Raw genomic sequence first — 16,392 nt, forward strand, 5'->3', positions numbered from 1 at the left:
TTTAGCTTAGTATTTATACATCGTTATAAACGGATAAACACATGGTTTATGTTGCAAAATCTTAACATTAAACATTTTTTCATAAAGGTGTTTTGTCAGATTGTCGGTGTATCTTTGAAGATTGACTAGCTTCAATGTTGATGGTCCCCCTCGAGATCACAATGATTATATTACAGGATACTGAACACTTTAGCAAATATAGAAGTCTGTGGATCTGTCATCATCAAATCATGTTTACTTTTGGCAAATCCTGCATCAATAATTCAACTTAACTGGTTTCTCTGAATTTTTTCCTTTCTTTGTTTTACATACAGTACATCCAGTAAATTTAAAGAGCCCTCTACATTTACTATAGTTTTCTCACTGCACTAGAAATTAAAAAACAAAAATTAGTGACTTTCACTTCAATGGATATAGGATCAAAAGAATATAATAGATATGAGGGTTGTTGATAGATGCTGTAATGTTACAGTAATTAAGATAAGAAACATCTAAGGGTCTATTTCTGCTGCATATTCGTATACCTTTTATTTGAAATAAAATTTTAAAATGCATTTCTTTACTCACAAACATTTGGTGGTGATTGTCGAAAGCCAACTTTAGCAATAGTGCAAATGCCTTTTGAGATGCAGCTAAAAGTTGCAAAAATAGTGGTAATCGATTGGGTGTTTTAACCATGAAAATATCATTTAACTGGTTATTTGAAATTTGTTTTCTTAAAAAATGTATAATCTGTACTCCGTTTCACTCTGTTCTGCCTCAAAAATAAGTCAATCTAATTGATGCAGATAATGGTATCAGTTACATGTGGAGTTACATATTTACATAGTACTATGTCAACCTAAAGAATCAACAAAAGCAATTTAGTAACACTACTCAATAATACATTATCTTTTTATTAATAAATTAAGTAAATATAACAGTTTGATATTGGCGTGCAAAGTAATAAATTAGGTCTTGTATTGTATAGAAATTGATAAACATAAAACAACAACCAGTAACATTTAAATCAATACTTTAAGTGGATTTTTTAAATGTATTATGAGATATATCATTGAAATTGCTAATTGATCTACAGACTGATTCATTGTGATGGAATCTTGTATTTATTGATGATACAAATTATTTAAATTCGTCTCTAATTTTTTTTTTTTGTAGGATGTGTCGAAAAATAAATATTGTTTTTGTAAAGTAACATGGATAATTCTTTCCTACAGTAGTATTGATATAAATAAAAAGTATATAATTATTGAAGTCTTCCCCATTTTGTTAATGGAATGATCCGTGCAGTACAGCCTATTAAGGTACAGTACATTGTGCTGTGGACAGCTGTAACTTTGAAGTCTGCTTACAGCCATGTCACACGCTTTTATTACTTCAATCTATTCTCAATTTTAAAAACCATGTCGAATTAGGATCATTGAGACAGGGTTCTTAAAGATGGCTTCATTTTCTTCAATTTGTTTTTATGCGAAAGGCTGTAGTTGGACATCTACAGGTCCAAAAAAAGGTGAGAACATTCTTCTATAAAATACGTCCTGCTTTATCTACAGAACTTCCATGAATTAGTATTCGTTGAATTTATTTTGTGTTTAATAGATTTGTATTCTTTTGGTAAATTTCCTTAATGCCTGAAAATTATAGTTTAATCAGTGCATTTCAATAAATTTTTTTAATTACTTACTTTGCCTTTAGCTGTTTGGGGGATGTAGAAGATTTAACTACTCTTCTTCTCCATGTGGCCCTGTCCTCCGCCATCCGCAGTGTCTTATTTGAGTTAGTTTGGTCTATTCTTTGATGTTGTCTTTCCAGTGTTTCTTGGCATTTCTTTTACATAGTAATAATGTTTTCTTGGGCTTGGCTAGATTTGACAGGCTGGATTTGACAGGCTGGATTTCACAAGCTTAAAATTTGACTTGTTTTTTTTTACAATTCATTCACTTTCAAAAGATTCTAACTTCAAAGTGAATATTTTCACAAAATATGCTTGTTCTTAATGCTTTTTATTCAATATTCCACCTTTAGTTTTTCTCTATTATTTAATATTTATAACAAATTTGGTAGACATGTTCTTTTAAAAATTGTTGTCAAATTGGTCACTAAAAATATAAAGTTATAATGAATTGGTTTATTGCCACCTTCAATGAATAGAATCATTACCTGATACACTATAACTTAGTTTGTCACTCACATTTTTATTGGATAAAGTCAAATTCATTAATGTGTAGATTGTCTTCAGTTTTATAGAGCGTGTTCAGACCTATGGCGTTAGACCGTTTTAGCATACGACGCTAAAAGAATGTGTGTCTGAACAGTTGAGGATTGTGGTAGTGGAAAACGGTTGATAGTACTGTTTTAACATACGAAGCTACTTCAATTCAAAGTTGTATCCAATCATAACGTTTCCTGTTATGACGAGAACAAGTTTTGACTAAGGCTGTATCGTCAATGTGTGAGATGGATTTCAACAACAAAAAAGGCCAGAATAAATAAGGCCTATAACTAGACTACAAATACAACTATTGGAAAAAAAAAAACTAGGCTACAAACTACAGTACAATTTACATGTATCAACTGATACTTTTCTAACAAATGAAATAAATAAATGCACTTTGTATTTAAACATAGCGACTACGATCCTTTCCCCTGTTAGGCCAGCTAGAGCAGCCATTCACGCATTCATTCAAGCTAAAAACTAGCGTGGAACATCAAGTCACTCATTATATATACAAGGCAGACTAGACTGGACAAGTTTAATGCTGAAAACCCCCTAACTCCTAACAAATTCAGTAAATAATGGGAGCTGTATCTTTTTTACTAGCAAGTTATGGTTATTTTCAACAGACTAATCACAATTTCCCTCCATGGGCTTTACACACAATACAATCTCCATCAGGAGGCTTGCTTTATTTTCGTAACAACCCAAGCCTGGGGGAGATGATTTTTACTACAAAATAAAAACAATAGAAACAGAAATTTGGCTTTACTATATTTAAAAATAATAATGCTGAGGTATGTTTTATTTACGGCAAATTTTGTCCGAATTTTGTAGGGCTAAGATCTAGGCCTATATACAGTGGAAATAATGATGAAACGCAAGAATATGCAACTAGAAACAACCTGAATGACGCACTTCCGTTGTAACGATAATCGTACGCTACGGGTCTGAACACCTCATTTTTTCTCTGCGGTTTGTGATCGTGCTAGTAACGTTATACGCTAAAACGGTCTAACGCTATGGGTCTAAACATAGCCATAGTATGGCTATGTTTAGACCCATATAGTAAGTGCGGTGACTAAAATGTAGTGGTAAAGTATGTCACCTTTATAAAAGTAGACATATTGGTTGGCCTTGGAATAAACAAAAAAAGAGAAGCAAATAAGAACTCTAGTCAAGGTTATTATGTACTTTAAATCATATTTCTACTCTGCTTCTTCACAGGTATACACTCAATTCACTCAATTTCTTTGTAAAAAAATCAAGGTATTAGACATCATTATCTTTTCTGAGTCACACATACAGAAAATCATTATCGTTATCTCACAGCGTGATAACGTGACGTTGATGGTTGAGATCTTGTGAATCTGTTCACTTAAGATTGTATACATCAGCTTCAGTACTTAATGAAGCGTGCACTAAGTAATATTAAAAAGAACATGGTCCATTTGAATAGTCCGCTTTGATCTTGGAAGTTAATGCATATAAAATGTTATAAAGTAACAATCTGATATTTTTTATTCGGTACCTGCTTTAATTTATTTTTCACGGATAACAAATAACATTCACTTTTATTTTTATCCTTTTGATTTTATTATATATCTTGGTATATTTTATTCTGATTTGCTGAATTTTGGTGTAATCGTAAAGGGAAAACATTGGAAGAACCATAACTTTTCAGCTACTTGGGTAGTAGTACATTGTTTTCCTCTTGTTATCATAACCATAGATTGAAGTGTCTTCTTGTAATTTGCTGGGGTTTATTCCGTATCACATGGTGAAGAAGATTTCATTCTTTTCAATGCTGAATGTGATATTTGATGATTCTATTCAGTTGCCATTGTTTGTTTTTTAAGTCTATAAATGTATAAAAGAAATCCTATGAAAATGTGTATTATTGCTCTGATTTTTAGTACCAACACTTTCTGTGGCCTCACTCATATTTGTCATTGAATAGTTTTATTATACTATAATAGCATAAAGACTCAACAGTATGTAGGTGTAAAATACTAAAAGTGTATTTAATATTTTTTATTCGTTTTAAATAAAGAGAATACTTTCATTTGTTAAAGTAAAGATAGACTTTTTTATTCACCTCTGCTCAATCTTGTATTACTCAAAAATGTTATGACCGATCATAAATTCCAAAGCAACATTTTAAAAATAAACTTGACACAATTCTTTATCACATTCTTTTTTTTCATTTTTATGACCTCATCATGAAAAAAATATAAATAAGGTGAAGTCATGTAAAAATAGAGAAGTTAAAAATAAATTTTTTAGTTTATGAACATAAACCTAGAATAAATTAATAAATCTGAGAAAAAAACTAAAGTTGATTTGTTGTTTATTCTATTATTTGATTTAACTGTCTGTTAGCAATGTGATTTGTCTCATTGCAATTATACTATAGGGAACAACAACTTGTTTCATGTATTTTTTGGTTTTTTTGCAGAACGTGCTATATTTGAGTATAGGATTTTATTCCAATTTTAATGACTTATGGTGAAATGTTCCATTTCGCAGAAGCTTATTAGGATTTCAGAGAAGAAGGCTGTCCAATCAACTTCAATATTTAGAGTGCCAAATCAGTATTACATTTTATAGATTTTTAGTAAAAATCTATTTTTTTTTCATTCGCTTTTCAGAAATATATATTTGTAGGTCTAATTTCCATATAATATTGAAAATATAATATCAAACAATTTGTAACTTTATGTAGATATTTAAAGTTCATTAAATTGCAATTGTATTTAGGCATATTAAAGGAAAAATATCTATCATGAAGGTTTGACTCAAGCTCAATAAGAAGAACAGGAGAATCAACTTATTCTATTGCAAAATAAGTTTTACGTTATACGGTATTTTCAATTTAGTTACAAAACCCTTCCAATTCACTTTAGCAGGACTGTACATTTTCTAATTATTACATTTATGATATTATTGACCAAATCAAATCTTTCAGTTTAATATTTGAATTTATCTGAAGTTCATTACATTTCATTGTCTTTGAACATATTAAATGGCTGTCAGTATAATATAAAAAAAATTGTAAAGAAGGCTAGTAGTTGAGAAAATAGTTGAATTACATTGTATTGTCTTCATGATGTACTAGAGTAGTCATTGAATCAGATGAGTTATTAACACATGGATAGAAAAGAAAAGTTTGTATTTTTATTTGGAAAAGTATTGATTAACAGTAACAGTAACACATTTATGTATACACTCAGCTTCTTTGTAAAAAACGGTAATTTAAAGCAACCATTGATTTTGTCTTTTTATAAGTGAAAACATTATTGTTTTTGTTTTTTTCTGTTGAAGTGATTATCTTGATTAAAATTACGTATTCAAAATCTAATTTTATTAATCTTTGTTTTTCATGTTTTTTGGGAACAATATATATTTAAGAGGACATTGCATCTTTATGGGTAAAAATCTTATGAATTTTTCAATGATTGAGTGTCACTTCTTTTAACTTACAGTAACAGTCTGAAAAAAAACATACAGTAAATGTGTTTGTTCATGTAAGCAATTCATTCAATAGCAATGAATACCAAATTTTGAATATTTTTGCTTGATTTATTATGATATTAGGCCTGTTATTAAATTTAACAGAAAGTATAGAATATGCATTATTTATTTAGCATTTTAGGAAGTATTCAATCATAGATTTTGGCGAGGGTTTTTGGATTGTAAAGAGGGGATAAACTGTGGCAAAGAGGTTTTTCTAGCTTTGTGGTCATACTGTTTTAGTTTTATAAATTACATTTATTTATACCAAAAATATTTCAATATTGTTAAAAATTAGACTTTAAATATTATTACCAAATGTACATTGTAAAAATATAGTATTTATTTTGCAAATTTATGATTAATATTAATATTAATAGGAACATATCACATTACATGTGCAATTAATCGTGATATCATTAAATGTAGGTGACTCTAGTTTAATTCAAACTTAATGTTATCAGAATATTCTATCTATGGCTATATAATAATTATGATATTTGGTAACATGAGACTTTTAATAAAACATGACTTTATAGTTATTACATGAGTTACTGTTCACATATGTCATCTCATATAGCATACATCAATATTATCTTTGATACTGTTGTAATAACATACTGATTTTCTTTTTTAATTGTAAAATGTGAAACAGCGTTTGCATTAACATTTTGCAATTAACCAATCTTTATCTTTCATTAAAAAAACATTAAAACAGTGTTTTGATTCGGTAGGGTTTGTTAAGCTTTTGAATAATTTATTTATAATTTATAAATCTAATTTAATCTAAGTTGTTTTTTCTCAATTGATTTACAGCATCTGACTGTCTAAACTTAATGCAAAATGGTTGTCAATTAATTAAAGTACGCTCATCATCACGTACGTATCATCGAATATTTACACTCTCAGAAGATCTGCAAGAAATAAGATGGCACCCAACTTCTAAAAAACCTGACAAAGCGAGAAGTAGGTGTCATTTATTTATTTTAATGAATGTTTTCATAGAATTCTAAAATGTATTTTAAAACATTTTTTTATTGTTGTTGTATGCATTGAAATGCAAAAGCCTCTTGACTGTTTTCTATAACATCCTGCCTCATTGTCTAACCCTCTTTTTTTCTTAAATGATTATGAAATAATGAGTTGTGCTTATTTGATATAAATTTAGAATAGAAAGGCAAAATACCATGTTTATAGGTTGGTACTATTACGCTTGAGATTGAGACAATATTGACCAGTTATTTAGGTAGCAAAAATTTATTTCATATTTTAAATAAAAATAAAAAATTGAATATGATTATTATGTTTCTGCATGAAAAATGAAGTAATGATTATAACTGTTTAAATAACCCCACATTTCTTGGAAACAGACAAAAAAAAACCCACAATAATGACTAAACAGCATTCTGAAAATAAAATGTCATTTAACCCGTAATATGCAACGCAAAATATATGCAATGCAAAATAATGGTTATTTGATTGACTGACTACTGAAATATAGGATCTTGAACGAGTCACCGCCTGAGAGAAATGCATTTTTCATCAACAATCGTCCACTGCCATTTGATGAATTTTTGGGAGCACAAATTTTGCGAAAATGTGGTTGATATAAAAATTATTAAACAATACTATGTTGAAATACTAGGTTTATTCGGCCTTGTGCAGCAGAAACAGATGCTATAACATACCAATATATTCTATTGTTTTTAAGTAATGTATAGTCATTTCATACACCTTCTAATTGAAAAACAGTAATGATTTTTATGGTTATTTTGTAGTTTATCCTTCTTGTATAAAATGCTGGTAGGCCTACAACTCAGGGCCTGTTTCTGCTGAGCAGAAATAATCGATTATTAACCGTTTATTTTTTTAATCGATTATTTTTGGGCAGCAGAAACGGCGCAAAATAAAATTACCGATTAAAAATAACCGATTAAAAACACTCAATCCATTGCGTGATGTATTGTCCCTTGAAACAAAAAAAATGAAGGTCAAAATATTATAAATTTAAATTGGCCATATCAAAGTAATATTAAAGTTATTCACTTTAAGTCAAAAATTCGAGCCAAAAACAACAAGTTTATGTAATTAACAGGTAAATTAGTTTGATAACATTTTGTCTGCAAAATCGTCGCGAGTGAAAGTAAACAAAGATTTCAAACCACGAGTACGCATTATGTATATACTAATTAGGATTATTTACAACTCGGCACAGTTGAGAAGGTATTTTCACACAGATCGTGAGGAAGTTTTATGAAATATGCATACAGAGTAGCGAAACAAGCGCATTTCGTTATGAGATATGTTTTGATCGAAAACTTTGACTGGAAGTCAAAGTTATTTTTTAAACAAAAAAACATCTGTATTTCAGATAAATGATTTTTTTTTCAACAAATTTTTGGTGATAGAAACTATTATGATACTTCAAAATGACCAACCTTTTTTCGAAATATTTTATTTTTTATTTTTTTGGAATTAGTCAAAGGGACAATACATCTTTAATCGATTATTTCTTGTTTTAACCGATTATTGCGGAGCAGCTCAAAACTGCAACACAAATAGCGATTATTGACCCCACTTTGACCTCTAGAGTATGGCAAACTTATTCACGTCACAAAGCATGCTGTTTATTTGCGCGATATCGGCGACGATCAGCAAAACAACGATTGTGATGTAGACCGAATAACAATCAAATGTTAAACATTTGATTTTTATTATTTTGTGGGGGAGAATTGTACCGAGAGACTCCAGGATTCTGTGTTACAAGTACACCGTTACATCCCACCAGTTCAGGCTAACAATGTTTTACATGTCCTTTTTTAGGCCTGTTGTCTGTTGACTTGTTTCAGTAGAAATATATAGCCTATAGGCCTAGCAGGCCGAAGGTAGAACCAACGAATGGCGAAAGAACTTTTCTCGCCGACGTGTCCTTATTAATATAACATCATTATTCTGTTGTATGTGGTACGGTAGTAGGCCTAGATGTTTATTTTACAAATAATATAGCTTTACATAAGAGTACTTTTTAATCCTACATGTGAGAGTTTTAGGCAGCGATAGGATGTAAAGAAACCAACTCTCATCGGCCTTTCATAACTTGAACTGCGCTGTGGGGGAATGATGACGTGATTTAAAAAACGTAGTCGTAGCAATTTTCAATTGCAACACGATTATTTTTGTGGTTTGCGATGACTGGAAAAAATCGATTATTTTGATTTTTTCAGCAGAAACAGACCCTTACTGTGTTATATACAGTACTTTCCATGCAATTTTATCTTCTTGAAATGACGTTTTGAATTAAATTGACAGTGACACCTAATTATTTGGTGTTGTAAGATTTATTAAAGGTTGCTCTATTATAATGTGTTTACTATAGTATATAGAAAGCATAAATCAATTAAGAATTGGAGAATTCTAGGAATTTTCTGTCATTCCATCCAATTCTTGATGATTGATATCTTCTCAGTCCTACAATAAATATGTAATATATTAACAATTTTTTAACAAATGTTGATATTTTATTAATTTAAGAATGTTCACATTTTTTTATTTTATCATTTTTGTTACCATATAGCTTTTTAACACAACTGGTGATAATTTGATAAAGGATGGGGCAAAAAACTAATTATTATTTTTAATAACTATTTTTATCTAGCTGTGGTAGCTATAGCCTGTACTTTTCTGTGAATTTCACAGTGAGTCAACCTTGGCGGTTCATTTGTTACGGTTAAAACCAAAACATTGAGCCATTCTCAACTTTACTTCCATTCTTTTGGATTTAATAATTGAAACCGTTTATTTTTATACAATACTTCAATGTTTGTTCTGTGTACATTTTTATTAGAAAATATGCTACCTTTAATAGAATTGAATGAATTATACTAGTAGGCTATTAATATTGACATCTGTGCATCACACAAAAAGGTAGAATTTTAACGTTTTTCCCTTTAATAGTTAAAGTCGAAGAAATCAAAGAATTACGTCATGGCAAAAACACTGAAACATTTCGTTCTCCAGACATCAGCCAGGAATTGCCTGATGATCGTGCCTTTTCAATCATCTATAGCAATGAATATCTGACCCTTGACCTGATAGCTTCTACAGCGGATGAAGCAAACATTTGGATAACAGGCCTTATGTATTTAATGAGTGGCTGTCATCGGAGTAAGTAAAATCTATTTTTCATATTTTGATTATTCATTTTTTTGTTTCAATTTATGCACACTGTAATTTTTTAAAACATTCCTTTTTTCCTGTTTCTTTTTTTGTTAAATTCATAATTTATTCTTTTTACCAGATAACTAGATCTCTATTCTACAGAAAGTTAACTCCTGGTTAATGTTGTTATATGCCCTTATTTTCAGCTTATTTGATTATAATATTTCAGCCTAGTATTGGGGTCTAAAAAAATACCATTCTGAAGTTCAAATCACAAAAATAAAAGTCTCTCTTCTTGTAAAATCAACTAAATTTCCATCATAATCTAAATTACATCTTAATATATGCAGTGTGGTTGATTATGATTACGAATTGATGCATTTACAATGAATCATGCTAATTGTAATTTTTTAATTGGCTCATCCTGAATCTATTGTTTTTATTATTTTTTCTCTTGAATTGTTCAAAATTTAAAATCAAAACAAACAAATCTATCACATTTTATTTTAATTTTGAAAAAAATAAAAGCATCTTCAATCAAATGACAAAATAAGAATTAATAATACAACGTTCTCAAACTTCGTGACTTGTCTTCGTGACAGTACGAAAAGAAATGATGTGCGATATCAACTGCTTTCTCAATAGCACGTCCCGCGGGACGTGGAAGCGATGCAAACTTAGCAGGCGTCCAGCGTACGCAAACGTCGCACGGGTCTGACTGGCTGCACGTGTGGCAGTTAATGCACCGCATGTGGCGATCCCACTTAACTGTTGATCGTGGGCCCCTGCACTGGATGCATTCTTGTTTTGGCATGATGGCAAAGAACGCCTAAACAAAGCACACAAACACACACCTAACAGAGTATCTCGTTCCTAACGTACTATGTTACAGTGGTTACGCCTGACTGATTCTTTTGTATCGCCTACTCTATGCCGGTGAACAGTCCCGGTATGTGAACAATTTCTGCCTCGTGAGTAGACGAGGCAACGATTTGCAACGTATCAACAACAATTAACTAATCTAACGGTATTTTTGCCCTCTGTTAGATTAACAAAACAGGGCAACGTTTTCTAACGTATCAATCCTTATACAATGTATAATATATGAGATCAACTTAGCCTCGGCTAGCTTCTCAAGGTTCGATTTTCTTTCTCGTTTGTGACGTACGCAACGTTTTCAAACTTTGTGACTTGTCTTCGTGACAGTACGAAAAGAAATGATGACGGTAACACGTGGGAGTGGTCCCACAAGAGGGCGCTAGAGCGGGATGTACCATTCTTAATGAGGTGAATTCGGGTAAAATTCTTCTTTTCGTAATTATTTCGCACTTTGTGGAAAAGGGCTATTGTCTGGTTTATCCAGGTAAGCAACTTATAGACTACCAACACCATTTCTGGTTTGTGTAATTTTGCGCACATTTGCCCTAGCCTTCACTGTTTTTCTGTTGTTGTTTTCTCTTAATAAAAACACTTTTTGACGATTTAAAATTTAACTTAAAAACTTTAAAAGTTATAAACATGCTAGAAATCATTATTTCTGTAAGTAACATAAACATTGAGATGGTACTGTGTATAAGCATATGAAAATTAATGCCCCCAAAACGATTTATTATATATACAGTATTTTATTTTTTTTTAAACAGGTAACAATACATAAATATACAGTACCAATTTTTTTAGCCCCATTTGACCATTCTACTGTATAATCGTTTTAAAAATTTATTATTTGAATTGTAAAGAATTTGATCATTCTTTGTTGTATAATAAGGGAATAATGAGGGAATATTAATAGCTTGATGTTTATGATTTAACATTAGTAGAGCATGATATTCAACAAAAAGTAGAATAACAGAAATGAAGATCTAATTTGTGTTGTTACCTCCAAAGTAAACTGGTCCTCAAACAAGGCAGAAATACTTTTTTGTGTAATAGCTGTTTGGAAGATTGATTTAAATAACCAATTTTAAATATTACCCCATTTACTGCAGTATCTTAGATTAACTTGCTACATGATGGATTTTTTATCGATACCACTGTGTCAAACTGAGTCTGTATTGATGTCATGTGGAATCTACTAGATAGGATGCTTAGCTTCATAGTTTTTAAAACAGTACATTCTATAGTCATTAATGCCCTTGCCACATTTGTGATAGGTAATTTAATACTAAAATGATTGATTTAATTGCTTGTTCATCCACAGTGTAAGCAAATATTTTAGTTTTACAGGTAATTAAATGCAATGCAGATTGCAGAGTAGTTGTATGTTCAGTATGTTCAGTATGCTTTGCAGATAGGCAGAGACATCAAATCCAAAAACCCTGTATTGAATACCAGTATCAAACTTGATCACAGATCACAGATGAATACAATAGCAACTTGTGGAGCAGGATCTTTCAGTTTTGTTGAATCAATTATTTTACTTGCAATTTAGACGTTTTGTAAAAATGTATTATATAGCTTTAAAAACATTAAACCAGATTATTCCTTGTCTTAAATCGTTGATTTTGTAAATACACAAAGTATTCTTCACTTTGAAATATCTGTAAGCTAAAAAATGAAAGCAATACTGGATATGGGACTTTGGAAAATAAAAGATGCTAAAGAAAAATTGTGAGCTAGGGTGCGCATCAGAAAGTGACAACATGAATGAAAGTACGTTGAACTCTGTCAATCAGTCGGCAGTTTAAAACTATTTCAGGGATGAAATTTGAATTGGTAATTGAAAAAATTAGAGTGAAGTATTGGAATAATAAAACTATAACTGCTTACGGACTTGAAATAAACACAAAAAAAGTGCATATGGTGGTGATCGAAAGTAGGAGGTTGCATAATTGATAGGTGACGTAATAACTCACGAAACATGGCCGCTGAGATGTCAAATTACTGTTATTTTTTACCTTTTTCTATTGTTTATTTTTTAAATTCAGGAAAGTGATATAGCCTATCCTGTGCGGCCCATCAAGAAACATTATTGTGCCAAATGTGAGCATGTACCATTCTGCAGTTTCGGAGGAGATACATAAAATTACAAAACCAATTTAGTAGCATAGATAATATAAATGGGGAAAGTTTTGTGTACATAAGACTATAGTAATATTCAGGTAAAATCCTTAAAGTTTAAATGGAGGATGACATGAAACAAGTGTATGGCCTGCTATTTTACAACCAAAAGACTAAAGATTTTAGGTAAAAGATTGACAATTGTTGCCAGAGAGAATTCATTGCAATGTTCTTTATAAATATAATTATTTTATTTAAAATTAATAGTGAACATAAAGCATATAGAATGCAAATTGATTATATTATCATCCTTCCTTATATGCAGATTGTTGGTATTATCATCCTTCCTTATATGCAGATTGTTGGTATTTAGTCTAAATACATTAGGCGGAGGTAAATGATAATATCAATAGAAGTTTATGAATGTGAAATAAGAATAGACCTAGTAGCTACAATTTTAGGTTCAATTTGTTGTCAAGGAGATGCATTTTGATTCTTGAGGTAAACAATAGACATAATGTTGTTAATATACCTTTACAACAAATTGCTTTTAAATTTCATGAATATCTTAATTTGTTGTATTGCAAGTACTACTAGATCAAAAGTTAATTGATTTTAACGGAAAAGAAAAATAAGCCTTTGGGCTTGAAAATGTAATGAAACAATAATTGGTACAATTATAACAACTGGGTATACAGCAGCCATTTGTTGGCGACTAGATAATGGTTTTTGTCAATATTACCAAATGAAAAAAATAATAAAATTGTTACCAACTGTAGCCTCGATTAGCTAAATTTGTAGGTTCTAGACAATATTTCAAATTATTATTAGCAAAATAATAAATATTTTGGCACATATGTCATTTCATTTTAATACTTGTGTTCCCAAATACGGTCTAGGCAAATAGGTACATGTCATATGATTGACACTAAGAATTTATGATACAGGTCTATCTACCTTCTGATTGGCTCGAACACCGTTTTGATATTTTGGAATATTTCGTTGCAAGATGATGTGATGATGATGAACCTTTTCGAAGACTAAATATGTTTTTCTAGGCCTGGTAGTATATACAGTAACTATTTTTATATCTATTTATTAATTCCTACAGAACAATGTAATATAGTAAATATATTATGAACAGTATATTTTCTTTTTTAATACTTAATGAAACTGTATTTTACTGTTTCCCATTATATGGATTTAACACCACAGCTAAATCATGCGATTGCATCTGCTCGCTAGGCAGACAATTTTTTTCTTAAAAGATTAGCCTACATCACAATAGGATTTTTAACAAACTATGTGTTTTAATCGCGGTGCAGTTTTATAGTAAACATTATGTCCATAAGAAGTAACCTGTCCTTGAAAATATGGTCGCAGTGTTATTTCCCTGCACAGCAGTATACCATGAAAAAGGCATCCAACGCGTGTATGATGCGTATTGATGTTCCTTGCTCGTGGTAGAAAGAGAGAGCGACTTGACTTTCCGAATGGCTAGTTTGTGTAGTGCCTCCTTGTAATAGTTATACAAGATGTGAACTTTGTGAATAATGCATTATGCCCTTTTGTTTCCGGTCAAATATACTGTAGCCTGCAAAAATGAGAAATATCAAATTTTGAATTACTCATCAAGGATTTCTCATCTATAAAAATGTTTTGTACAATCCTATTGATTTTTATTGGTGATCCGATGTTCATTATAATAATTACTTTAGGTTTAAAAACATCACTTAACAAGCAAGGTTGTTGTTATTAATACATTATAAAAAATCAACAGTAATTAAATCAATTACTTGTTCAGTATATAAAACCATTATAAGCTGCAATCATGCTTTTCTAGTGTCTAATTGTGTGTTTTTACAGTTTTTGTCAACTAACAAGCCTTTAAAATAGTCTAAAACATGCTCTAATTAACTTTATCCATTTGTAAAATTGCAAGCATGCATGTTGGGTTGCACATTTTTTTCAATTCTCGTATATAAGTTTTGTTAGCCATAATATACGATATATTGTACAAGCATGATTTTAGAAAATCATGCATAGATAACATTACTAATTATTGCGTACCTCCAAAATAGTCTTCCGTGGAATAAGGTCTATCTAAGGGCTTGTTTCTGCAGCGTAGCACCATTTGGTGTGGTCAACAAAAAACATAATACTATTACTAGAGCTCTGCCAATCAAGTAACCAGAGATAACTGGTTAAATGGTATTCTAACCTCCAAATGTGGGGTTAGTTTTATACTGTTATTTTCACGCTGCCATTTAACCGGTTATTGAAAATGTTTCCAGTTTCTACTGCCCAAAAAAATTGGGTTTTATTTATTCACACGGTAAATTTTTTTCGCAGCAGCAACAACAGAACCTATATGGTAAACATTTGTTTAAAATCTTTTTTTACTTTGACATGGTAACAGACAAACAGACGCAATTAAGCACCCATACAAATAAACAAAGTATATAATATTTTGGTAATGAAAACAAAATTTGTTCATTATTCAGTTTACTTTTTTATTTTTCAGGTTCAAATGAGAATGAAAATGAGCAAGATATGCGAGATCGATATCCTTTTTTAGTGCATTAAAAACCATATCTTTATATATTGTATTTTGATATTCGTAAGAACCTGGTAAGGTTCACTTTTGGTTTTTATACTGTTGCAGAAAGCACAGTAGCTCTTTCAGTACCGTATATTTCGGTGTATAAGACGCACGCCCTAACTGAGAGTAAAATATCGGTATTTTTTATATCGTCGATGTATAAGACGCACCTTATATTTCATCAAAACAATTTTTTATTAAATTGTAATCAATATATTGTAATAATATATTTTGTTATATCTACAACGGCGTCCTTTATTTAGGTTTTTTCTTACCTAGGCTCGGCCGCGCCCAGCCTCAACAAGTTCTTTCTAACTTGTTATTCATGAGTTTTGCACCCGCAACATCGAGTGCATGACCGTGTGTGTAACACGCACGTGTGTGGGTCAACCTCGCTCGATCATTTCGAGAGGGCGCACGTTTTCACAGACAATCGTATTCAATTAGTATCGATGTATCCGAGATGTGTATACGCTAGGTCCATGCTGTAATCAACTGTTAGAGAATATCCCAGTCGAATACCGTACACCATGTGGCCGCCAAGAAGGGCTTGCGCTAGGGGTTCGGCGATCGTGCGTATAACTATTAATAAATACATTCCAATCGTAAACGTTTACAAATGAAATTTTATCGGAGCGCCTAAAACAGCTCTATAATGAACAAATCTTTTCATCATATTTAGTATAACGTCATGCTAAAATGTCTTGAAAACTAGGCAGAAACAGGTTGCCGTTACGTTATTACACTGTAGCTAGCCTACTCAGGCCTAGCCGTGCCAATGAGGTGACGATTATGTACAATCTGTGTGGTGAGGCATTTATGTTTGGTGTATAAGACGCACCCTTAATTTAGAGGTCAAATTTGCGTGTCAAAAGTGCGACTTATACACCGAAATATACGGTAC

The 16,392-nt window shown here is 31.0% G+C and overlaps 1 protein-coding gene across 1 annotated transcript in view; it reads left to right on the forward strand.

The window, feature by feature from the left end:
• The window catches only part of LOC140053882 (inactive phospholipase C-like protein 2), an 81,115-nt gene that overhangs the window by 34,106 nt on the left and 30,617 nt on the right, over positions 1–16,392 (forward strand). The window contains exons 2-4 of the mRNA XM_072098618.1: positions 6,545–6,694; positions 9,683–9,892; positions 15,411–15,450. Of these exons, the coding sequence (XP_071954719.1) occupies positions 6,565–6,694; positions 9,683–9,892; positions 15,411–15,450 (380 nt within the window). The 5' untranslated portion in view covers positions 6,545–6,564. The remainder of the gene's footprint in view (positions 1–6,544; positions 6,695–9,682; positions 9,893–15,410; positions 15,451–16,392) is intronic.

This window comes from Antedon mediterranea, chromosome 7 (assembly GCF_964355755.1).
Source record: "Antedon mediterranea chromosome 7, ecAntMedi1.1, whole genome shotgun sequence".
Taxonomy (NCBI): domain Eukaryota; kingdom Metazoa; phylum Echinodermata; class Crinoidea; order Comatulida; family Antedonidae; genus Antedon; species Antedon mediterranea.